The 27,356-nt window shown below is 48.0% G+C and overlaps 1 protein-coding gene across 1 annotated transcript in view; it reads right to left on the reverse strand.

Moving 5' to 3' along the window:
• Nucleotides 1-4,982: 4,982 nt before the first annotated feature.
• LOC123755870 (zinc finger protein 271) overlaps nucleotides 4,983-27,356 on the reverse strand; it is a 79,944-nt gene continuing 57,570 nt past the window's right edge. Inside the window, exons 2-3 of the mRNA XM_045738791.2 lie at nucleotides 7,511-7,571; nucleotides 4,983-6,293 (exon numbers count right to left, since the gene is read on the reverse strand). Coding sequence (XP_045594747.1) covers nucleotides 5,025-6,068 — 1,044 coding nt within the window. The 5' untranslated portion in view covers nucleotides 6,069-6,293; nucleotides 7,511-7,571 and the 3' untranslated portion in view covers nucleotides 4,983-5,024. The remainder of the gene's footprint in view (nucleotides 6,294-7,510; nucleotides 7,572-27,356) is intronic.

Consider the following 27,356-nt stretch of genomic DNA (forward strand, 5'->3'; position numbering starts at 1 on the left):
ATATAAGTATTATACACGTTTTGTTCACAATAACTGTATAATTAAGCTGGTATGGTGTCCAAATAACATAGTGAAAACACAAAACTGCATGACAAGTGACACAGCAGCTAGCAGACGACAGCATGCCACTTCCTCCCTCACCAAATAGCTCCTCCCAACATACTCCTTTTGCTGTTATTACACTATATATACACACATTATATATAAATATCTACATTTGTGTTCACCATAGCAAATCACTCAGCTGGTATGGTGAGTTCAAAGAATAACAGGTTGCCACACAGAGTCAGCAGATGATGCTACCTCCCTGCTTCACCAAGATTACTCCTCCCACTATACTCTGCACAGCAATAATTATCACCACAATCCTGCTATTATCAGAATCCTAGTCATTTTTATCACAGACAGGGTCTTCTGTAATACTATCATCACTAAATAATAGCAGTTACATATACAATGGGGCCTCGACTTACGATGCTAATCCGTTCCCAGAGACAGATCGTAAGTCGAAATATCGTAAGTCGAAGCGATTTTTCCCATAAGAAATAGTGATTTGAATTAATCTGTTCCCCACCCTCCAAAATATTAACATACAAATACATTTTATACTGAATACAATGTTTTTTTCTAACTACAATACAGTGCCTAAGTTGATCTTACCTTTATGGAGGGTTCTTGATAGCGTAGGGAAGATGGTGATGAGGGGGGAGGAGAGTTGTTACTGTTTGGAAGGGGAGTCCCCTTCCATTATCACATCAGGCAGCAATGTTTTCTCTGGGGTACTCTCTCTCCTACGTTTTGCCTGAATACCACTAGGACCTGGTTGTGGTTCAGTGCTTGTTTGTCTCACTACAAATTTGTCAAGAGACATTTGTTTTTCCCTTCGTTTTAACATTAGTCGGTAATGATGCATCACAGTGTCATTGAATAGGTTAAGGCAACGACCTACTGCAGCTTGATTTGGGTGAGTCGTTTCAGCAAAGGTTTGCAATTCTTTCCATATTGCACACATTTTCTTAATTTTTGAAGAAGAAACAATTTCTACTGGCACATCCTCCCCTGAAGAAATTTCCTCAGCTGTCAAATCGCCACTCCCATTACCACACAACACAAGAGTAAACCGATCTTTCATTGGCTTGTGTCCAGGCAATGACTTCTCCTCCTTGGTAATGTATGTTTTCTTTGGCAATCTTTTCCAGAATAGCCCTGTCTCGTCACAATTAAACACTTGTTGTGGTAGGTATGCCTCACTCTGCACAAAATCTTTATATTCGCCAATAAATCTTTCAGCCACTGGTTTGTCTGCGCTGGCAGCCTCCCCATGCTTCACAACACTATGAATTCCACTTCTTTTTCAAAATTTCTCAAACCATCCCTTGCTCGCCTTAAACTCTTTCACTTCTGCATCACTCGTTCCAGGGGTTTTCTTTAAAAATTCTTCATGCAATTTTCTTGCCTTTTTACAAATGATGGCCTCCGAAACGCTATCACCCGCTAACTCCTTGTTGTGTATCCAAATTAATAATAACTGTTCTACATCCTCAAGTGTTTGTGTTCTATGTTTCGTGATTATTGATACGCCTTTTGCCACTTTAGCACTCATAATGTCCCTTTTCTTACCAAGTATGGTGGATATCGTTGACTGAGATTTGTTGTACTACCTAGTCAGTTCACCTACCGGCACACCATCTTCGTATTTATGAATGATCTCTTGTTTCTTCTCTATGGTCATTCTTACATGGGATCTCATATGTTGAGCCTTACCACCGACTTTCCTGGGACTCATGGCGTGATATATAATAATTACTTTAATGTTCAAAATGCAAAAAATCACCACAAAAGCGGAATTTCTTATAGGCGCGATCGTCACTAAGCGGGCAACTGTAGTAAACTGAGGCAGGTCGGCCACGTGACCGGGAACCACGCGCTCGGTCGACCCGAACGTGTACCAACAAATATCGGATGTCGACGACACCATCGAATGTCGAGTCACATTTTTCGATGAAATTTATATCGTAACTCGAAATTATCGTAAGTAGGGGCAATCGTATGTCGAGGTGCCACTGTATATTTTGACATTTTTTGGTGATGCTGTGGTCACAAGCTGAACAGCAGTAATGTTAGCTCATGCTGCATGCACCAGACTTGGTTGCTCACTCAGTACTGAGGGTCTCACACCCAGGACTGTTACCCATGATATTTTTTTAAATGGCATCTGTTTACTAGAGCCCTGAGGAAGCTAATGTGAACCCCGTGTAGCCACGGGACATTTAAATCATGCGTGGCACCCTCAATTGCATATATATACGATGTGCGCCATTCAGCGACATTTACTCAAATTGTATATACAGTTTACAGTTTGAGTAAATGTGGCTGAACTGTATTATTGAAGGATTCTCCATCAACCTAGAAGGCAGGATGCTACACCTCAGAATGGCCAGGACAGCACTGAAGTGAGGTGGGCAGCCTTCAGAGATTCAGTCTACTCTACTGCCTTTGAGCACCTCGAACCAGCAACCCACAGAAACCAGGACTGGTTCGACGAAAACAATGAAGAGATTCAGGTATTGCTGCAAAAAAAACATCACCAGTTCCATGCACACCAGAATGACCAGACATGATGCAGAAACTGACAAAGCTCTTCCTGTCCATTTGGAATGATGGCGTTGTCCCACAACAGTTAAAAGATGCCAGCATAGTTCACATCTACAAGAGGAAAGGCAACCGGCAGTCTTGTGATAATCACCAGAGTATTTCACTGCAGTCCATCACTGGGAAGATCCTGGCTCAATATCATGCTCACCCGCCCCTTCAACATCTTGAGCAGGGCGTCCACCCTGGAAAGTCAATGTAGCTTCTGTGAAAAACGCAGAACTGTCGATATGATATTTGCTGCATGACAGCGCCACAAAAATGCCAAGAGCAACATAGCAACCTCTTCGGGACTTTCATCGACCTGACCAAGGGCTTCAATACAATCAGCAGAGATGGTTTGTGGATGATAATAGAGAAGTTTGGCTGTTCCAGCAAATTAACTGCGATTGTCTGGCAGTTCCACAATGGCATGAGTACTGTAATGGATGATGGAGATGAGTCAAAAATCATCCTGGTGATGAACAGTGTAAAGCAAGGATGCATTCTCGCCCCAACACTTTTCAGCATGGTATTCTCGGCCATGCTCACTGATTCCTTCCACGATTGCCAGGATGGAATACCCATCAGATACAAGATTGATGGTGGGCTGTTCAACCTCAGGTGTCTGCAGGCCATTAAAAAATTAAGGAAACTGTCATAAGAGACTTCCTGTTAATTGATGACTAATCCCTCAATGCCAGCACAGAGCAAATGATACAGCACGAAGTGGACTGCTTCTTACAAGCCTGCGACAACTTCAGTCTCGTCATCAGCACTAAAAAGACTGAAGTCATGTACCAACCCACGCCTGGAATACCCTACCAGGAACCACACATCAGTGTTAAGGGGCAGAACCTGCAGGCAGTTGACACCTTCACCTATCTTGGCACCATACTCTTAAGAGCAGAGAACATAGACACAGAAGTCAACAGGATCGCCAAGGCCAGCGCTACCTTTGGAAGATTCCGTGAGAATGTTTGGGAGCGGAGTGGTCTCAGCCTCACCACCAAACTGAAGGTTTACCATGCAGTGGTACTAACCACCCTTCTCTACGTCAGTGAGACCTGGACTGACTACAGCAGACACACTAAACAGCACAATCACTTTCACTTAAACTGTCTCAGCAGACATCAGGATTCCAAGACGAGAGTGAAGTATACAACTTTAGAACAAAAAGTTGTTCTAAAGTTGTATACTTCACTCTCGTGTTTAGGAGAGTTGTGCCTTAAGCATAGACACTGTGTCTTCCCATATTAACAGGGACTTGATGAAATAAACGTATAAATGACCCCTCACTTGCTCTAGTGCTCTTGGGAGGTGGTGATCTTTGGTGTATTTAAATACTCCGAAATTACCATCTCTTTTAAGGGTCTGAGCAGGTGGTGGAGCGGGTTAAGGCGTACCTGTTATGCCGGTTGCTGGAAGGCTTCTGTGCTGGCTAGGGTTCGAGTCTCCTGGTGGGAAAGTGTTCTAAAGTTGTATACTTCACTCTCGTGTTTAGGAAAGTTGTGCCTTAGGCATATATATGTATATATATATATGTCGTACCTAGTAGCCAGAACGCACTTCTGAGCCTACTATGCAAGGCCCGATTTGCCTAATAAGCCAAGTTTTCATGAATTAATTGTTTTTCGACTACCTAACCTACCTAACCTGACCTAACCTAACTTTTTCGGGTACCTAACCTAACCTAACCTATAAAGATAGGTTAGGTTAGGTAGGGCTGGTTAGGTTCGGTCATATATCTACGTTAATTTTAACTCCAATAAAATAAAATTGACCTCATACATAATGAAATGGGTAGCTTTATCATTTCGTAAGAAAAAAATTAAGAGAAAATATATTAATTCAGGAAAACTTGGCTTATTAGGCAAATTGGGCCTTGCATAGTAGGCTCAGAAGTGCGTTCTGGCTACTAGGTACGACATATATATATATATATATATATATATATATATATATATATATATATATATATATATATATATATATATATATATATATATATATATGTATGTGTGTGTGTGTGTGTGTGTGATATGTGCACTGCAGTCAGGCCAAAATCCTATATATATGATTTATGCACTGGAAGGGTTAAAATATTTAGACACTAAAGTTCTGTATGCTGTCTTCTGTGTAATTACCTTATCTTGCGTTGATTTCGGGGCTCAATGTCCTCACAGTCCAGTCCTTGACCAGGTCTCCTGGTCAGAGTGGAACTAGAGTAGAATTTTAATACAATTTACATATACTAATTACTTTTATATAATTCCTGCTATATTTCTCATTTCTTTTGCTAGACTAAATTTATGAAAAAAAAACTGTAGTAACTGGATATTAATATAAAATCTTATGAAATATTTATCAGATAATTATGTTACATAGAAAGTTCACTTATTCTGTTTCTCTCCTTTGTGGGTTTTCATATGTGATACTAAACTAGACTTATAAGAAAATGCTTTAAGACACAATGAACACTGATATGGTTTCTCTTCTGCATGAGTTTTAATATGTGCAACTAAGTCGCCTTTTTGAGAAAAGTCTTTTTGGCATACTGAGCATCGAAATGGTTTCTCTCCTGTGTGTGTTCTCATATGTAACATTAGATGAAATTTTTGTGAAAAATCTTTTAGACACTCTGAACACTGATATGGTTTCTCTCCTGTATGAGTTCTCATGTGTGATATTAGATGAAACTTTCGTGAAAAGTTTTTCACACACATTGAACACTGATATGGTTTCTCTCCAGTATGAATTCGCATGTGTGTTACTAAATTACCATTGTGTGAGAATCCTTTGAGGCATATTGAACACTTATATGGCTTCTCTCCTGTATGAGTTCTCATATGTATTGCTAGAGCACCTTTTAATGAAAATACTTTTATGCACATTGAACAGGGAAAGGGTTTTTCTCTAGTGTGAATTCTCATATGAGATGTCAGGTGATCTTTTTTTGAAAAGTCTTTTAAACATACTGAACACTGATGTGGTTTTTCTCCTGTGTGAGTTTTTATATGTGTTATTAGTCCAGATTTCTGTGCAAAACCTTTTAGACACTCTGAACAATGATAAGGTTTTTCTCCTGTGTGACTTCTCATGTGTGATACTAGATGAGATTTTTGAGAAAAGTTTTTTAGACACTCTGAACACTGATATGGTTTCTCTCCTGTATGAGTTCTCATGTGTAATACTAGATAAGATTTTTGTGTAAAGTCTTTTCGACACACTGAACAACGATACGGCTTTTCTCCAGTGTGAGCTCTCATGTGAGATACTAAATGTGTATTCTGGACAAACTCTTTTAGGCACACTGAACATTGATATGGTTTTTCCCTGGTGTGAGTTTTCATGTGTGATATTAAACCTGATTTATGAGCATAGTCTTTTAGACACTCTGAACACTGATATGGCTTCCTTATTGCATGAATTATCATTGTTAATTATTTGTTCAATTATCTACATACAGTTGTACACAAATCAAGCACTTTAGTTTTCAGTTGTGATTTCTAATGTGAAGAAATAGTTAGGTTTTACTAATGCTCTTTATATACAATGAGCAATAATATGGCTGCTTGTCCCATTTACACTACTTCAGTGATGTATTTTCTGTTGTTGTTCCTAGTCAGAGATTGTACAGTGATGGTAGCAATCCTTGAAGGCTTTGAAAGATAAGTAAAAATATATGGTTTAATTTCTGTGCTAAATTTATATACTTACTTCTAATGTTAACAATAGAAAACTTTTAACAATAAAAACACAATTTTCTCTTCTATAAATAGCCTTTTGTATTTTGGATTGTCTTTCCTGAGAATTTCCACAAGATACCCTTAAAAGTATTTTGTGAGAATGTTATATTAAATTTTAAATTTTGTTTTATTTAAACTCCTAAGTCAAGTTTTCTACATGCTATTTTTTTCATATTTAGGAAACTAAACACAAATTTCCATTCACTGCAATCCGCTTATATTAAGCTGGATAATATTTATATTAAAATATTTTAGGACTAAATGGTTTGTTGAGTGGATGCAGTTATACTTAAATTCTATTCACGTTTTTACCTTTTCAACTACAATTACTGCTCATATGATCTTATATCAGTAAGAGGAACATATAGGACATGTAACTTATTATTATAATTATTTTTTGAAGAAATTTATTGCTTGTCTGCAATGATGTTCAAGCAGTGCATATAATTAATTTTGATAAATAATTCTATTCTTTTAAAACCACGAGTTTAAAAATCACCAGACTTTCAATACAGGAAAATGTTATGGAAGAATAAATAATTATCAAATGTATTGATAATTATCAATTATCAATGCATTTGTGCACAAGTTTATGAAGGAATAATTCCAATGGAGAAATGAGAAATAATTACTCAAGTGTAAGTGTGCACAAAATGCTGAGCCTACATTCTCTAAACATGGCACTCTTGTAGCACAGTGTATCAGATTTGGGCCAATTGTGTATATGATCTAGCAAATATTAAAACTTGTTTGTTTCTTCTAAAAAATGGTTAGCAAATACCTGCCTTTCCAAGTGTTGAACATTTGGATACTCGTATACACCAAACAATTAAGCAATACTTAGGAATTTAAAGTAATTAAAAACAATTTCACAATTCCCTTTGCCTTAAATAACATGAACTAATGGAGAATGTTAGTTCAATAGATACTGATAATGTACAATAAATAATTAAGATAAATGGTGCACATGTAAACATTTGAATGAATAAACTAGCATCCACAGGCTAATGAGGGTGTACAAGTAGTGGGTCAGGATTGTATATACATACTGTATGTAGTATTTCTGACGCCTGTGCTTTATGATACTGCTGACACTGCTTGATATATATGCAGTGTTTCTGCTAACTTACATGCTATATGTGGCATAGGATGCTGGCACTGCAAGGACAATTCTTCTGATGTAAGGAAGAACTGCAAAAGAAAACATCAAAACTTCACTGAAACTATAATAGCATAAATAATTACCATACTGCAAGTTGACTATAGATCTGACTTGCCACTGAAATTGTTACTCTATATATTCATTTGCCTAACTGTTAAGTATTTGTAACGATATTTATTTATTATTCATGACAGTAAATTTTTCAAAGCTAAAGGGGGAAAAAAATAGACACCCAGAATCCTAGACAGACAGGGTCCTGTAGTACAGTGGTGTAATCCAGTACACACAGCACAGGGATCTGGGTTCAATTTCTGGGCAGGACTGAAATGGTTGTGCTCACTTTTTAGTGGAGGCCAAAACAGTCAGTAATTTCAAAGCGTTATATGACAAAAGAATACTGGGAAGACGGAACACCACGAGTGTAGCTCTCATCCTGTAACTACACTATGGTAACTACACTACGGTAATTACATTTTCTTTTGTCTAGTGGCTCTTTTTTCCTAGCAATGAATAGGTAGCCAGGAGTTTGACAATAGTTGTGGGTTGCATCCTGGAAAATGTCAGTACAGTAGTTGGACCAGGAAGAGCTCGATAAATGCATCCTATCCCCAACACATTTTCATCCTGTAACCCCTGATCACACACATCAGGGGTTACAATCAGAGACAACACCTGCATCAGAGGAGCTCCAGGATATTTCAAATTCCTAAATATTGTAGAATAGGTAGATTGCTGTGAGTGGGGATCCAAGATACATAAAGGTGTAGTGAATTTGAAAAATAGGTGAGGGTAAAACAAGTAAGTAATTATCAAAAGAAGGCACCAAACCGGGAAGGCTATGTAGCACCATCAAATACGCAAAATAATCAGAGGGCGCTAAATATCACCAAGGATGCCAATACGAGAACAAAAACGCATAAGGCGAATGATATCAAAAGTATCCGAGTCACCAAGAATTCTATCGAGGGACAGGTAACCGCGAGGGGCGGTCGGAAAGCAAGACACACGCTCGTCCTGGAAGTCAGGACATTCAAGAAGGACATGCACGACCGTAAGAGGGACAATGCAACTAGAACAATAAGGAGCAGGGCGGCGCTCCATCAAGTGACCATGGGTTAAGCGAGTATGGCCAATACGCAACCTCGCCAGAGCTGTTTCCCACCGCCGGTTACGGTGGAAGGAGGACGGCCACGAGGAAACACAACATTTAAGAGTACGTAGCTTGTTACCAGTAACAGACAACCAAGAAGCCTGCCAACGGGTAAGGACTGAGGAATGGATAACCGGGTAAAAGTCGGAATACGGAATGCCTTTACGAGAGATGGGACAAGAGCGGACAGCTTCCTTAGCGGCAGCATCCGCACGCTCATTTAAAGACACACCAATATGGCTGGGAACCCAACAAAACTCAACCGACTTAAATTTACTGTGAACGAGAAACAGCCAATGCTGGATCTCGACAACTACTGGATGGACCGGATTAAAGGACCCGAGAGCCATGAGGGCACTACGAGAGTCAACAACAACCACAAAGGAAGACTGACAACGAGAAAGCAGGAGACGAAGAGCATAGAGAATAGCATAAAGTTCCGCTGTAAAGATGCTAGTCTCCGGAGGCAAGCGACACATATAAGTGCGATCAGGAAAAACAACAGAGTAGCCAACACCGTCCGCTGACTTAGACCCATCGGTGAAGACAGAAATGGAGCGGGAGTGAGAAGAAAAGTGCTCGAGGAAAAGGCGTTTTAGAACCGTAGGAGGGGTAAAAGCTTTAGTGATACGGGTCAAGGAAGTACAAAACCGCGGAAGAGGGACCCTCCACGGGGGCAAAGAAGGAACAACACGAGGAGAAACATCAGAAATACGAACGGAGAGACAATCCTGTAGGCGAGATAACCGGACAGAAAGAGGGAGGCGGTGAAGAGGAACAGGAACCGCAGGAGGGGTAAAAGGTAAAGCACGACAGAGGCGAGAGGAAGGGTGTTGCAAGGACCGCGCAAGATAGCGAAGACAGTAGCGATCACGGCGGTCCTGGAGAGACAGGAAGCCAGTGTCAACATACAAGCTAAGGATGGGAGTCGAACGAAAGGCACCAGAACTGAGGCGCAACCTAGTATGGTGCAAAGCATCAAGACGGCGAAGAGTAGAAGGAGAAGCAGACGAGTAAGCAGGGCAACCATAATCGAGCTTAGACAGGACGAGAGAGGAATGTAAAGCAAGGAGAGTGCGCCTATCTGCCCCCCAAGAAGTATGGGACAAGACCCGAAGGAGGGTAAGGGCCTTAGAGCACTCAACACGGAGGTAAGAGATATGGGGAGACCAAGACAAACGAGTGTCAAGGAATAACCCCAAAAGCTTCGCGGAATCTTTGTATTCAAGGGGATGACCATAAAGTGACAAAGAGGGACGAAGAACAACCCGTTTCCGCGTAAAAGTCATGGCACAAGTCTTAGAAGTAGAGAACTTGAAGCCATGACCTGTGGCCTAAGACGACACGGCATCAATTGCAAGTTGAAGCCGGCGTTGAAGGAGAGGTGAATCATCACCCTGACAACAAAGGGTAAGATCATCGACATAGAGAGCGGAGAAGACACCAGAAGGAAGAGAGGAAAGAAGACCATTGAGGGCAACCAGAAAAAGAGTAGTGCTCAGAACACTACCCTGGGGCACACCTTCGTATTGCTGAAAAGAGGGAGAGAGAGCGGTACCAAGGCGCACCCGAAAGGAACGACGAGAGAGGAAGCTGCGGAGAAAGAGAGGGAGATGACCACGAAGGCCAAAAGAATGAAGTTGAGATTGGATATGATAACGCCAAGTGGTGTCGTAAGCCTTTTCTAGGTCAAAAAGGACGGCAACAACGGAGGTCTTCGCAGCAAAAGCAGTACGAATATAGACCTCCAAGTTCACCAGGACATCTGTCGTGCTGCGGCACATGCGGAAACAAAATTGAGAAGGGGAGAGGAGGTGATGGTGTTCCAGGAACCACATCAGACGAACGTTAACCATACGTTCAAAGAGTTTGCAGACACAACTTGTGAGAGCAATAGGGCAAAAGTCCTTAGGGGAAGTACCCAGAGACCCCGGTTTGCGAACAGGGAGGACAACGGCATCGAGCCAGTCCTCAGGGACTGACAACGACTCCCAGATCCGATTATACAGACTCAGTAAATACTGAGACGTGCTCGGAGGGAGATGGCGAAGCATCTCATAATGAATACCATCGGAGCCCGCCGCCGTAGAACCGCAGAGGGCCAGGGCAGAACGAAGTTCAGAGAGAGAGAAGGGATCATTATAGGGAAGCTGAAGATGAGTGCAGAAATCTAAAGGACGAGACTCAAGGACAGGTTTACGAAGAAGGAAAGATTGGGGAAGATGAAGACCAGAGCTAACAGAAGAAAAGTGGGAACCCAGTTCGGAAGCGACCTGCAACGGGTCCGCCACAAGAGTATCACGGAGGTGAAGGACCGGTGAAACATCGGGAACGAACTTACCCGCTATCTTGCGGATACGCTTCCAGTTCTGGGCCAGAGGGGTCTCGGACGTAATTGTTGAGACATAAGATGCCCAACATTCACGTTTAGCCGTACGGATGGTCCTACGGGCCACCGCACTCGCTTTCCGAAAGAAAAGAAAAGAATCGGTCGTCTGCCTACGGCGGTGCCTCTTCCAGGCTGCACGCTTACAGCGGACAGCCCGAGCACAGTCCGCATTCCACCAGGGAACGCACTTCCGGACCCCGAGAGGAAGAGCGAGGAATAGAGCGGAGGGCAGCGTTGAAGACAGTGTCATGAAAAAGGAGGAGAGCGCGAGAGAGAGGCAGAAGGGAGAGGTCAGAGAGAGCAGCACTGAGGGTAAATAGGGTCCAGTCTGCCTTAGCAAACTGCCACCTAGGGAAAGAGAGGGAAGGGCGAAAAGAGAAAAAGGAAACAAGGATGGGGAAATGATCACTTCCATGGAGGTCATCAAGAACCTGCCACGTGAAATCTAAGTAAAGAGAAAAAGAGCAGAGAGAAAGATCAAGACAAGAAAGGGTGCGAGTCCGAGAGTCCAAACGAGTGGGCTCACCAGAATTCAGAAGAGACAGGGAAGAAGAGAGGAGAAACGGCTCAAGGAGGCGACCCCGGGTATTCGTCAGAACGTCACCCCAAAGAGAATGATGACAATTGAAGTCACCCAGCAGGAGCACAGGCTCCGGCAAGGAGTCTAGGAGGTGTTTCAAATCAGGAAGAGAGAGCGGGACACTCAGGGGGAGATAAATGGAACAAACTGTGTACCATTTCCCCACAAAGATACGAGCAGCAGAACAATGGAGAGGCGAAGGAAAAAGTAAAGGAACAAAGGGAACATCAGCCCGAATCAAGAGAGCAGAAGAATTAGAAGCCCCAGCAATGGCTGGGGGGGGGGAGAGAAAGGAATAGCCACGAAAACGACCAGGACGAGCACCAAGCATTGGCTCCTGGAGACAGACACAAAGGGGCGAAAACCGCGAAATCAGAAGTTGGAGTTCGAGGAAATTGGCGTAATAACCTCGAACGTTCCATTGAAGAATGGACAACGACGAGAAGAGAAAGGACAAAAACAGAGAACAAGGAAGAAACAAAGGCGAAAGAGCAACAGAGCACGTTAAAGAATATCAGGGTCGGAATCAGGGTCAGCAAAGTCAGGGTTAGGGGGCATGGGTAAACTGAGCAAAGACGGAGGGAAGGAAACGGGAGAACAGATCAGAGGTGGGCGGGCGGGGTCCGGAGGAGGAGGAGGAAGAGGAGGAGACAACGGAGAGGAGCAGTCAAGGACAGCAGCAGGAAGAGGGGGAGTAGAAAGAGGGGAGCGCACCCCAGCAAGAGCAGCAACCGAAAGGGAAGCAGGGGCCAAAGAAACCTCCATAGCAGGGGGCGCAAGCACTGAAACGGGAGGGGAAGGAGCAACAGAGCCAGAAGGAGGAGCTGAGGAAGAAAGCGAAGCCTTCTTACCCGTCGGGGAAGAGGAAGGAGAGGAGCCAGGCTTACGCTTCTGACTTAAAGAGACCGGTGTCCCAGCAACTACGTACCGGGCAACGGATTCCAGTGTCTCAACAGGAGAAGCCGAACGAGAGCACACACGACGGCCGTTAGGAGAGCGATGGACATCCGCACGCACCGACAGGCGGTGGGGAGAGCCGATAGATGGGGGAAGAGGATGGGAAGGAGGATCGGAGGGGGACGAGGAAGAAGACACAGAAGACACGACAGACCGGGTAGAAGGAAGGGGAACCCCAGACAGAGGACCAGGAGGAGGATCCTTCGGGAGAGAACCCAAAATAACAGAGGAGGGGGCAGTGGGCGCATCAGGGTCCAAGGCCCGGAAACGGTTGTGAGTCTGAGGAAGGCGGGAAGGACGAGGAGAGGAAGAGCGCAACACGCGAGCATAAGAGATATTAGCATGAGGCGGGAGCCGGCGAACCTGGCGCCTCGCCTCAGGAAAAGATAAACGCACCCGGTGCTTCAGGTTGAGGACGGCTGCCTCAAGCTTGTAATGGACACACGCACGGGAGAAGGTAGGATGGGCCTCACCGCAGTTGAGGCAACGAGCCTGGGGAGAAGTGCACTCCGACTTAGAGTGACCTTCGCCACCACACAAAGGACAGAGAGAGACAGTCCCGGAGCAGCGGAGGGCACCATGCCCAAACCTCCAGCACTTGTTGCAGAGCCGAGGAGAAGGAATGTACTCCTGGACAGAGCACCTGGCACCAGCAAGAATGACAGAGGGTGGAAGGGTCCTACCATCAAAGGTAATCTTCACAACCCGGAGGGGTTGACGGCGACTACCACGAGGGGAACGAGTAAACGTGTCCACCTGGAGAATAGAATGGCCCTGGGCAGCGAGGATATGTCGAATATCGTCGTGGCAGTCGCGCAGGTCCCGAACACCGGTCGCAACATGGGGCGGGAGCAAAATAGTGCCAACACTGGCATTCAACTGAGCGTTCTTCGAGACCCGAACGGGGGTCTCGCCAAGGCAGGGTAAGGCAGCCAAGCGGGAAGCAGCATCCTGAGAAGGAGCAGCAACGGCACGTGTACCGAGACGAGTGGGGTTGAAAGTAATGGAGGCATCCACGGAATCAATGAGATGTCGATGGAGGGAGAAATCGTCAGGAGGCGCAGAATCAAGAGGGAGGAGATCAAAATATTTGGCCCACGAAGCGGGACCAAACATGGCTCGATAGGTAGCAGAACTGGAAGGAATCGAGCGAGGGTGGCCGTGACGAGGACGGCGGTGAGAACCCCCAGAGAGAGAGGGGTTAAAAGGCGCAGTAGTTACAACTAGAGAAGGAGCCGCGCCAGGGGACGAGGTAGTCACCACTGGGGGCTTGGGGCTCGACCCAACCACAGAGGAGGGAGGGGAGCCAGGGGAAGGAGTCAGAGAGGCCAAAGGAGGAGCAAGGTCGGGGCCCAATGCAGCGGAGGCTACAGAGCCCGGTCTTCCAATACGGACCGACTCAGGGGCTTGGGCGCCCACCCCACGAGCCTGAGAAGGTAAGCCAGAAGCAGCCGAAACAGGGGTTATCATCTTGACGAAAAGAAGAATTCATTCACGAATGTGCCCCCATACCCACCATGGAGCCACAATTAGAGGCAGGACACCCAACAAGAAGCTATCGCCGATCTTGTCGGGGCCTCCTAGGGGTGCGTCGTGAGTATACGCCCCACAAACGCCACCTTAAGAAACCGACAGTCCATCAAGATCGGGTTCAGTGACGAAAGGGGGATTGACAATAAAAGGTTCCCCTCGCTCTCGACGTCGGGTACTACAGTTCTACGGGTGCAAGAGTATGCCTCCTCAAGCACCCGGGCGTCAAAATAGAAGAAGTCCAAGGGAAGAACCAGAACGAGCAAAAGGTCGGCAGGAAACGGCAAGCAGATAGGAGAAGAGGGGGGAGAAAAACGAAACAGAAGGAAAAGGAAAAGATGCCCAGCAGAATTGGAGAGGACGGCAGCAGGAGCACAAGGCTAGAAAAGGACAGAGGACTGTCCCAAGGAGCATCATACTCCGGCAGCCGCCCACGAAGCCCCCACACGGCGACAACGAGCTGAGCGGGGAGGGGGAGGGTAAAACAAATGTGCAAGGGGAAGTGAAATGATTGGATGAGAAAAAGTTGCCATAGTGTAAACAGTGCAGATGATAAAATTCAAGACGGCCACCAGCAGGAAGAAAAACAAAACAGAACTGGATTTTGATGGATTCAATGAGGAAAGTATTAATATAAGCAGTCTACACAATAAGTTGGCAAAATTAGACATTATTGTGAACTATCATGTAGAAATAATCAGTAAACTGAGAGAAAGTAATGACCACTTGAGTAGAAAAGTATTAGATCTTGAAGGGCTAGTGAAAGAATTATGCAAAAGAAAAGAATCAATGGGAAGCTAATGAATGTCCTGATGAATACAAAATTAATGTCCATGTGTTGCTTGTTGGTGGGCTGTAGGCATTTAAAATTATCAACCTCTGAAATAATGCTGTGGTGCTGTGGCTAGCACTGTGAACATCGTGAACAGCATTGAATCACTGATATTTGAACATTGTACCCAGTCATTATTACACTCAGGCTCTTCTGTAATACTATCATGGCTAAATAATACATTTTATATATATATTTTGACATTATTAGGCAATGCTGTGCTCACAAACTGAACAGCAGTGCTGTGCGCTCATGCTGCGAGCGCCAGCCTTGGTTGCTCACTCACTACTGAGGCTCTCATACCCGGGAATGTGGACCATGATTTTTTTTAAAGTTGGCGTCTGTTTACAAGAGCCCTAAGGAAGCTGATGTAAACCCCATGTAGCCGCGGAAGTTTTGAATGGAACGTGAAAAATACAAATACCCGGAGGCGCGTAGCATACCCCAGACGTGGGCCTACAGGCACGTTACGCAGTTAAAGGGTTAAACGTCACCTTTAAGGGGTGGTTCTTGTCTTTCTCATATTTTCCTATCCTAAAATCACTAACATTGTGTGTTAGTAATAAAGGTGTGGCCACCTTCTACTGTCTGGACTCACTATACCAGTATAGTGGCTCGCTATGGTGAACACAAATGTAGATACTTATATATAACGTGTGTGTATAGATTGTAATAAGAGCAATAGGAGTATGTTGGGAGCAGCCATTTTGGTGAGGGAGGTGGTGTCATCTGCATGACATGTCATGTTGTGTACTGGTGGCCACTATGGTCTTTGGGCACTATACCAGCTTATTTGTACAGTTATGGTGAATAAAACATGTAGATACTTATATATAACGTGTGTATATAGTGTAATAACACCACAAACAGTATTGTTGGAGGAGAAATATTAGTGCATCTGGCCTTGAACCAGTGAGGGATGCAGCCACCAGCTAACTGTGTATGTAGCTATGTCTCTTATTGCCTGAACTCATGATACCAGCTTAGATGTACAGTTATGGTGAACAACAAAAGTAGATACTTATATTTAACGTCTGTATATAGTGAATAAAAGCAAAAACAGTATGGTGGGAGGAGAATGTTGGTGTGTGTGGAGATGAGGGAGGGAGTGACGGCCAGTGGCTAGTGTGTGGCAGCCACTCCTTGCTGCTTTTTGACTCACCATACTAACTTAGTGGTTTGTTATGGTGAGCAAACATGCAGATACTTATATATAACCTGTGTATATAGTGTAATAACATCAAAACTATTTGTTTATTGTTTTATGAACATAATAATTGAATCACTAATATGCACACCATAATTTTGAGTACAGCGATGGTTCACACATTTTATTATATAAATATATTACACTACACACTATTGAATAATTTTACTGCAAAAAAAACTAACAAAAATCAATCAGAGACATTGAAATAATTAGGTAATAATATCTTTATGGCAACTCCCGCCTGACAGCTCGGGCGTAGAGGACCGCCTCGGACGCTTGCTCTGTCAACACCTGTGTTTTGCCAGACTTCCCCCACACTATTGTAGCCAAAATATGTCACCTACGATATTTTTTCGCATGATCAGGGAACACAAATCAACACTTTTATAAGACAAAAGATTTTTTGGATTTTTATTTTTTTGTTGCGCCTGTGGGTGTTGCAGGTTAAAAAGCTCCTAGCGGTTTAAGGGTTAACTTTACATGAAAATTTATATAAACAACAAAAATATGTCCTTGACAATTTACACTAAGAAGTTATTTCCCAAACCAGGTGTGCAGTGCAGTGGTTAAATTGAGTATAGTGTATTTGTAAATGTGTATGCTTGAGTGAGTGTAAAGTTGTTCTGCATGTATTCATGAGAGAAGCGTCCAAACCCCACGAGGACAGAGAGGAGCGAGACTTCACACACTACGAATGTGTCTGGCGAGTGCTCGTGAAGGACCCACCTCACTGTGCAGTGTGTGCTGGTGAGGGACCCACCTCACTGTGTGGTGTGTGGTGGTGAGGGACCCACCTCACTGTGTGGTGGTGAGGGACCCACCTCACTGTGTGGTGTGTGCTGGTGAAGGACCCACCTCACTGTGTGCTGGTAAGGGACCCACCTCACTGTGTGCTGGTGAGGGACCCACTTCACTGTGTGCTGGTGAGGGACCCACCTCACTGTGTGGTGTGTGCTGGTGAGGGACCCACCTCACTGTGTGGTGTGTGCTGGTGAGGGACCCACCTCACTGTGTGCTGGTGAGGGACCCACCTCACTGTGTGCTGGTGAGGGACCCACCTCACTGTGTGCTGGTGAGGGACCCACCTCACTGTGTGCTGGTGAGGGACCCACCTCACTGTGTGCTGGTGAGGGACCCACCTCACTGTGTGCTGGTGAGGGACCCACCTCACTGTGTGCTGGTGAGGGACCCACCTCACTGTGTGCTGGTGAGGGACCCACCTCACTGTGTGCTGGTGAGGGACCCACCTCACTGTGTGCTGGTGAGGGACCCACCTCACTGTGTGCTGGTGAGGGACCCACCTCACTGTGTGCTGGTGAGGGACCCACCTCACTGTGTGCTGGTGAGGGACCCACCTCACTGTGTGCTGGTGAGGGACCCACCTCACTGTGTGCTGGTGAGGGACCCACCTCACTGTGTGGTGTGTGCTGGTGAGGGACCCACCTCACTGTGTGCTGGTGAGGGACCCACCTCACTGTGTGCTGGTGAGGGACCCACCTCACTGTGTGCTGGTGAGGGACCCACCTCACTGTGTGGTGTGTGCTGGTGAGGGACCCACCTCACTGTGTGGTGTGTGCTGGTGAGGGACCCACCTCACTGTGTGGTGTGTGCTGGTGAGGGGCCCACCTCACTGTGTGCTGGTGAGGGACCCACCTCACTGTGTGCTGGTGAGGGACCCACCTCACTGTGTGCTGGTGAGGGACCCACCTCACTGTGTGCTGGTGAGGGACCCACCTCACTGTGTGCTGGTGAGGGACCCACCTCACTGTGTGGTGTGTGCTGGTGAGGGACCCACCTCACTGTGTGGTCTGTGCTGGTGAGGAACCCACCTCACTGTGTGCTGGTGAGGGGCCCACCTCACTGTGTGCTGGTGAGGGACCCACCTCACTGTGTGCTGGTGAGGGACCCTTACCCTTACATAAATATGCCACACACAACCTATAAATTACGTGAAAAACTTTTGAAGAGTTCTGATAAAGAAAGAGATCTAAAGGGTTGTTCTAGATAAAACTATCACTTGAGGAACATTTAAAGAGCATTGTGCAAGGAGAATATGCTACACTTTACAACTATAGAATCGCTTTTAAATACTGTGCATGGCTGGCAAAATATTAATGAAATTATTCACTACTTTTGTGAGACAAAAGTTGGAATATGCAATAATTGTACAGTGCCCATATCTTAAGAAGCACATCACTAAACTTGGAAAAAAGGTGCGAAGAGACACAGCTCGGCCTCGAGGGGGGTCTCGTAGCCTGGTGGATAGCGCGCAGGACTCGTAATTCTGTGGCGCGGGTTCGATTCCCGCACGAGGCAGAAACAAATGGGCAAAGTTTCTTTCACCCTGAATGCCCCTGTTACCTAGCAGTAAAATAGGTACCTGGGTGTTAGTCAGCTGTCACGGGCTGCTTCCTGGGGGTGGAGGCCTGGTCGAGGACCGGGCCGCGGGGACACTAAAGCCCCGAAATCATCTCAAGATAACCTCAAGACTCAAGATAGCTAAATGGCTTCTGGAACTGAAAAATAAGAGCTACAAAGAACTCTTTAGGTTAGAGACATTAAATATACCAAAAGCTAGAAGATAAGAGGAAAATGAGGTGATATGATCACTACATACAAAATAGTCACAGCAATTGACAAAACTGACAAAGAGGAGTTTTTGAAAACTGTAACTTCAAAAGTAAGAGGACATAGGTTCAAACTAAGGAACCAAAGCTGCCAAAAAAAAAAAACAGTGTTGAATGTAATGAAACGCCATTTTCTGGGTGAGACCCGGAGGCTCCCCGGAGCTTACTAGGCTGATATGCTCATGTCAGACTTTGGCATTAGTCATGTGTATGGAGTTCTGTGGGCCTACCGGGGACCACGAGCCAGAACCTGGCCCCCTCAGAATAGGCAAGGGGAGTAATGGCCTATAGAAACCCCCGTGTGGTTGGAAGCATTCTATGTCTGCCATTGACTGGGTCAGGCACCCAGAAAGGTAAGCATTCCAAAACAAACCCTTATTCTGGTGAAAATATTGCTACCAAAAGCCGAACAAGTGGATAGAACTCCCCTAAAAGAAACAAGCAAATGTTCATGACATCACCGTGTTGCTGTCTGCGCAGCTTCCCTTTCCCTGGGAGGGGGGGATGGGGCAGCCCCAGACCCCTCATGCCAGCTATCCACCCTTTAGTTCTTAGGCTGGATGTCAAAAGATGCAAAAAACTGCCGACCGGAGGGAGGGAGGGAGGCCGGGGAGCCTCCGGGTTTAACCCAGAAAATGACGTTTCATTACATTCAACGCTGGTTTTCTGGGAGCCCCTTCAGCTCCCCGTAGCTAACTACCCACAGATGAAAAATGTAGGGATTTACCCAGGAGGCGGTCGCTGCTCACTCCTCAACGCTAAGTTGAGACAACTGGCTGCAACCACCGACCCAAAGCGACACAGGCCCGACGAGGCCCAGGGACGTTCATAAGGTAACAAGCAGCCAGGACCTTGTTCGACCGCCAAAAGCCCCATGCCCGAATGTCAGCCCACGACATGTTGCCAAAGACGGCAGCAAGAGCAGCAAACTTACGAACGTCATGGGCACAAGGATAGACCGCAGGTTGGCTAGCCTTAATAACTCTGCGGACGACCTGGGAGACCCGCACCCGCGAACAAGGAAGAAGAGAAACCAGATCAACCCAAAGCGCGTCCCCAAACACAGACGCCGTTTTGCGCAAATAACGGCGAAGAGCCGCAACCGGACACAAAACATGATGCACCCCGGCCTAACCAACCCAGCATCCACAACCCAGGAACCCCTCCGGAAAGCAGCAGTCTCATTCTTCGCCAGAAAAGAAGGAGACGGCTGCAAACGAACAAAACCATCACGAAGACCGAAAGAGCAGAAACCCCTGCGCCGGAGGAGAGCATGAAGCTCACCAATCCGACCCCCAGAGGCCAATGCCAACAGTAAAAGAGCCTTGGAGAAACAATCCTGAACCGAAGGGGCCACAACAAACTGAGGAGAAGAAAGATAAGAGAGCACTCTGTCCAATGACCAGGACGTCTCAGGCAACGCATGAGCAGGCCGGAGGTGAAACAACGCCCGAAACAGCTTGCGAAACGGTGCAGAAGTAACATCAATACCGAAAGCAAGCTGAAGCAACGCCGCACAATACGAGGCAACAGTGTTAGGCATAAGGTGACAGTCCTGGAACAACCAAGAGAGAAAGGATAACATCCAAACAGAAAGCGAAGTACAACGACGAAGACGCAAGAAGAAACAGAAGGACCACCAGGAAACTTCATACTGCCGCCGAGACGAAACCTGCAGGTGGGACACTAACAAGGAAGCCACCTGATCACCGTAGAGATGATGATAAGCTCGAGTCAAAAATACCATAAGCAAAGACTCGAGGAGAAGATCGAACCAGCCACGTGACGTTCCGGTCCGATCTGTTGGAAGAGGAGGAGCCACAGGAATACCTCCGGGTTCGAACACCGAGCAAGCAGCAGCGAAAACCACGGCTGGGCCGGCCACTACGGGGCCAAGAGGACAACTCTTCCCTGCTAAGTCTCCAAGCGAGTCAGGACCCGGAGCAACAGCTGAACCGGGGATAAGATGTACAGGAACCTCGACCAGTCCTGCCAAAAGGCATTGACCCCCGACGGCCTTGCAGTTGAGGAAAGGCGCCACATACAGGGGGAAGGTGCCGCAACCACGCCGACGTGAAGAGATCCACCTCGGGGCAACCGAACGTCCAGCAAAGCCAACCAAAGGAGTCGGCGTCGACCGTCCATTCCATGGAGAGGGGAACGAAACGGGACAGGACGTTGGCCAAGACGTTGGACACTCCCTGCACGTGAACTGCCAGGAGAGCCAAACCTCAAGAACTTAGCAGACGAGTCACCCGAAGCGACTAACACCAAAGAGCCAAGGACCGCATCAACCCCCCCCCCCCCCCCGGTTCAGACAATGAACCACCGGGAAGCAGTTCGAATTGAGCCGGATCGTCAATCCGCAGATGACCCGAACCCTCCGAAGAGCAAACCACACCGCCCAGAACCCACGTATTGTGTTGTGGGCTTGACGGAAGGACAGACCCCACCGTCCCTGGCTGGCCTGATGAGCACTAGTCACAAAGCTCCAGCCGAGAAATGACGCGGCCGTGAACACATCAAGCAAGGGCTCGAGGAGGCGCCAAGGCACTGAACCCCGAAAAACCCAAAGAGGAAGCCGGTTACGCAGCAGCCGACGCAAGGCCCCCGGGGACCAAACATAGCGATCACGAGAAAGGCAGAAGGGACGTCCTCGAAGAAACCAGAACAGCGGATGAAGCTAAACCCGACCCGGCAGGTAGACATCATCACGAAGTTCAGGCTCCCCGCAGCCCCTCAAGCAACCGCCGTGTGACCCAGGAGCCCCCAGAAACAGGCACAAGCGGGACCGCAGCCGCAGGAGAGATTCTGGAGGGAGAGACAAGGAAGTGGTCCCAGAGTCCCACACAAGACCCAGCCATGTCCGAACCTGGGAGGGAAACAAATGGGACTTCCTCCAGTTCACCAAGAACCCGAACCCGGCAAACTGGGAAAGAACCAAATCCCTGGCCAGCAGACAACTGGACCGGCTAGGCGCCCAAACCAGCCAGTCGTTGAGGCAAGCCAATACCCGAACACCTAAGAGACGCAGACGGGCCACAATGACCCGTGTAAGGCGTGTGAACACACGAGGTGTCAGGTTCAATCCGAATGGGAGACAACGAAAGCAGTAACCCTGATGCCCCACAACAAACCAGAGTCAGTCCCTGAACCCCCGATGAATCAGGACGTGCCAATAAGCGTCCCGGAGGTCTAGGGACACCATCCAAGCGCCCGGCTCCAACAGGAATCGAACCTGGGGTAGAGTAGTCATCTGAAAGGAGGGGCAATGAACCCAGGGGTGCAGACAGGACAAGTCCAGAATGAACCGCAGGTCCGCACAGTCCCGTTTCGGAACTGGGAACCCATCTGAGGAACATTGTCGTTTCAACCACGCCCAAGCAAACCCACTCCAAGATGACTCGACAGAGCGCAGGAGAAGAGGCCTGCCCCGCCAGCCCCGAACCTCCCGAAGGAGGACGGTCCACCCAACGCCATTGCAGGCCGAGAGAAACGACCCGAAACGCCCACAAATCGTGGGACCAAGCGTGAGCGAACAGCGCAAGCCTCTCCCCCCCCCCCCAACCCCCCATCGCCCTGACAATGGGGCAAACTGCGAAAGGGCCGGCACCCCTTACGAGATCCAGAACCTCGCACAGAGCGACCACCACGCTGACCAGACAAAGGCGGCGTCGAACCCGAACCCGGCACCTGTGGCCTACCACGACAAGAGGAACCCCCAAGCCCTGGCACGACCCTGCCAGGAAGGCCCCCAACCCCCGGGACCCCGGAGAACCAACAAGTCAGACATATGCCAATAAGTAGCCGAAGCAGCTTGAATATACTGTGCCATGGCAGAATCTTCAAAAAGCAGAGGACAAAAAGGCGAAGACATCCTAAGAGCCAGGGCCCAGGCCGATTCCAGGGAGGAGGCAAGCACCGCCTGCCGACACGTGAGCCTGGAAGCATTGAACAGGGAAACCGCATCCCAAGGCACCAGACCCAGGGACGGCCCCGGACTGGGTTATCTTGAGGTTATCTTGAGATGATTTCGGGGCTTTTTAGTGTCCCCATGGCCTGGTCCTCGATCAGGCCTCCACCCCAGGAAGAAGCCCATGACAGCTAACACCCAGGTACCTATTTTAGTGCTAGGTAACAGGGGCATAGGGTGAAAGAAACTCTGCCCATTGTTTCTCGCCGGTGCCTGGGATCGAACCCAGGACCACAGGATCGCAAGTCCAGCATGCTGCCCGCTCGGCCGACCGGCGCCCAATGGGTAAATTGATTCACTAGCAAGCAGCAGAACTCACAGGACTCAGGGTCAAGAGTGTCACCGACCCAACAGGCTGCGTGACGGAGGCAAAAACAGTGAGGGTCACCCTGAGACAAGGGGACCGAACAGCCCTCAAACTCTCACGAAACGTTTGGGGACTCCGGGGTCACATCCATCCATCCCACATGCCCCCAGGGGTTTCCCAGGGGCCCTGAGCGCTTAATGAGACTAACGCCCAGGTAATCCCAGGCGAGTACTGCTAACCGGCACCCAAAACTACCAAGCAAACTCACTAAAGCTGCACCCCAGAGACGTGTACACTCATGGGGACCTAGTAGGGGGCACCACCAGAGAAAAACCATAATAGGTCAAGCACAAGTGGGTAAAAGCAGGGCAGATCCCCCCACAAGGCAAAAAGAAAAAGAAAATTCCACAAGAGGACAGCGTACCCTAGAGGAACAGAGCCGGCCGCTATAATCGGTGAAAACAAGCTACGCAGCACCCTGCGCCCCGAACCAGTGAAAACTGCCCCTTACCCTAAAGTAAACAAGAAAGACAAAACACCCAAACGGCGGCCGAAAAACCGAGCAGTAAAACGGCCAGCAAAGGCAGGATCCAAGGAACTTGTGGAAGGTAACCCCAAGCTCCAAGGGCAGTACTTACAGGGCACCTAGGGAAGGGAACCCTAGACGCATGCAGCCCGAGTACTGAAGAATAACTCCTGGCTCTCACACCCCTAGAAGAGAGCCACCACATTCAAAGCCCAGTGCTGAAACCACGTCTGGAGCCAGAGCACACGACCGTAGCCTTTAGCATCAGTCTAAGAACTGAAGGGTGGATAGCCGGCGTGAAAGGTCTGGGGCTCCCCCTTCCCCCTCCCGGGACGAGGGAGCTGCGCAGACAGAAAAGCGGCGACGTGTGATGTCATGATTGTTTGCTCGTTTCTTTTAGGGGAGTTCTATCTACTTGTTCAGCTTTTGGTAGCCGAACAAAATTCTTACCTTTCTGGGTGCCTGACCCGGTCAATGGCAGACATAGAATGCTTCCAACCACATGGGGGTTTCTATAGGCCATTGCTTCCCTTGCCTCTTCTGAGGGGGCCAGGTTCTGCTCGTGGTCCCCGGTAGGCCCATAAAACTCCATACACATGACTGATGCCAAAGTCTGACATTAGCCTAGTAAGCTCCGGGAGCCGAAGGGGTTCCCCCCCCCCCAGAAAACAGTGTTCAATGTTATAAAACGCCATTTTCTGGGTGAGTCCCGGAGGCTTCCCAGAGCTATCCAGGCTGATATGCTAATGTCAGATTTTTGCATCAGTCATGTGTATGGAGTTCGGTGGGCCTACCGGGGACCATAAGCCAGAACCTGGCCCCCTCACAGAGGCATGAGGAGCCTATAGAAGCCCTCGTGTGGTTGGAAGCATTCTATGTCTGCCATTGACCGGGTCAGGCACCCAGAAAGGTAGGCATCCCAAAAACAAACCCTTATTCTGGTGAAAATTGCTACAAAAAAGCAAAACAAGTGAATAGAACTCCCAAACAGAAATGAGCAAACAAGTATGATGTCATTCGTCGCCGCGCCGCTGTCTGTGCAGCTCCCCCCTCCCTGGGAGGAAGGGGTAGTCCCAGACCCCAGCGCCAGCCATCCACACCCCAGTTCTGAGGCTGGATATCAAAAACATGCCAAACCTGTCGATCAGAGGGAGGGAGGGTTGCCGGGGAGCCTCTGGGACTCGCCCAGAAAATGGCGTTTCATTACATTCAACACTGGTTTTCTGGGGGGACTACCTACCCAAAGACAAAAACAAGAGGGACCTAACCGGGGAGGCGGAAGTCGCACACTCCCTAACGCGAAGCGGAGACAAAACCGCAACTGCAAACCCAAGGCCACACAGGCCTGACAAGACCCAGGAACAGCAATGAAGGAACACAGAGTCGACGAACAAACGACTAGGGCACGGGGACAGACAGCAGGCTGGCAGGACCGAACCACCCCGCAGACGACCCAGGAGAACCGCACCCTGGAACAGGGAAGAAGGGAACCAGGAACAACCCAAAGTGTGACCCTGGTCATGGCAGCCATGGCACGCCAAGCACAGCAAAGTGCTGCAACCGAACACAACACACAACGCACCCCCGGCCAGACCAACCAAGCATCAAACAACCCAAGGACCCTTCCGGAAACGCAGCCGTGCCAGTTTTTGCCAGAAAAGAAGGAGATGGCTGCAAGCAAACAAACCTATCAGGAGAACCAAAACCCAGGCGCCGGAGGAGGGCATGAATCCCGACCCGACCCCCAGAGGCCAACACCAGCAAGAAAAGAGCCTCGGAAAACAATCCAGAACCAAATGGGCCACAAAAAACAAGAAGAGAAGAGAGCATGCAATCCAAGAACCAGAACGGCTCAAGCGGCGCAAGAGTAGACCGGAGGAGAACTACGCCAGAGACGGCACGCTAAGCGGTGCAGAGGCTACTCCAAAACCGAAGCAACCCAGAGAGGCTCCGGCAGTGCCGAGTAGACCGGAGGAGAACTACGCCAGAGACGGCACGCTAAGCGGTGCAGAGGCTACTCCAAAACCGAAGCAACCCAGAGAGGCTCCGGCAGTGCCGAGTAGACCGGAGGAGAACTACGCCAGAGACGGCACGCTAAGCGGTGCAGAGGCTACTCCAAAACCGAAGCAACCCAGAGAGGCTCCGCCAGTGCCGCACAAGACAAGGCGACAGTATGTGGCAAGATGACGGCCCTGAATCACCACAAGAGAAGGACAAAACCACGGTAACAATATAAAGCAAACCTGCCAAGGGACAGAAAGAAAATGGAAGGACCGCCAAAAAACCCCCACACCTCCGCCAAGATGAAGCACGCAGGTGGGACACCATCAACGAAGCCACCTGATCACCAACAGACAGTGAGAGACTCGAGGCAGAACCGAACCAGCCCCACCATAGACCGATCGAGCATAGGAAGAGGTGGAGCCACGGGAAAACCACGGGCGCGATCACCAAGCAAGCAGAGCTGGAAACTCAAGCCAGCAAGGAACCAGATGGAACGTCTGCCATATAGAAAACTTCCCAATGCCAGCGACCTCGCCAGGAGATCGGAGACATTGCGATTCCGACGAGAGACTCATGAGAAGTGACACCGCGAAATCTTGAAAATGCCAACTGACAGAGTAAGCCAGGAAACCAGGAATCCAAACCTGACAAGCCCGGAAAGAACCAAACATAGAGGCGGTGCAAAAGCAGGGAACTGAACATGGGACAAAGTCCAACCTAGCAGTAGGAGAGCCAAGAAGCACACACTAAAACACAACAATGTGTAGGAGAGAATGAGAAAAACAGAAAAATGCAAGAAAAAGACCAGAAAAACTACCCCAGCACCAGCAGCTAGGGACAAGAGTGGAGAAGATGAGGAACGAGGAAGACAGGCAGCAAACAGGAACGAATGGGACATGACCAATAACACACTGAAGCCATGGTGATGTCAGTTGATTGACAGTGGAGAGGCAGGACCAAAGAGCCAAAGCTCAACCCCCACAAGCACAGCTAGGAGAGGACAACTAGGTGAGTAGAGAGAATCCAATGTATATGGAAGGGCTAAGCCAGGCACTGCAAGACAGTCAAGGAACGAGTGACCAAGACCACAAAAGACGGGGCTGTGCCCCCACCGTGTAACAAAGAACACAAACGAACAAGGAAGGCCACAGGAAGAAGCACGCAAGGGGCCAAACAAAATGCCACAAGCAATCCTCAACAAGCATCCATAAACCACGAACCAGCGCCAGGCCGAAAGAGATGCCCGACTGCATAAACTCACCTGCAGAGCATAGGCACGAACATGCCATGACACATCGTAGCAGAGAATATTCCTGGAGCACCATCAGTGAAATAAGGCCAGAGCTGCACATGCAGGCGAAGAGGAGGATAGAGGCAAAAGCGGTGCCCCACACCCGTATGCAGAGAAAAACTAGGCGTCCTCCCTATATTGGTAAGACAGAACACTCCCAGTATCTACCAGGCACGGACTGGAGAGATAAGAGGAGCTTGAGAGGCGAAACACCCGAGAGAAAAACGACGCGGAACACCAGCACTTGTGTACACCGTCCCTAACAAAACAAACTCCCACGGCGCATGCGCAGGACGTATGAGGTCTGAACCGCACAACCCGCCCGGCGGGGAAGGCGCCAACTAGTAGTAGTTAAGGAAAATTAGCAGTGCCGAGACAGAGCACGGAGAGAAGATATAATTACAAAAGAACGAGATAGTACCAAAAACCAAGAAGAAG

This window comes from Procambarus clarkii, chromosome 55, assembly GCF_040958095.1.
Source record: "Procambarus clarkii isolate CNS0578487 chromosome 55, FALCON_Pclarkii_2.0, whole genome shotgun sequence".
NCBI classification, from domain to species: domain Eukaryota; kingdom Metazoa; phylum Arthropoda; class Malacostraca; order Decapoda; family Cambaridae; genus Procambarus; species Procambarus clarkii.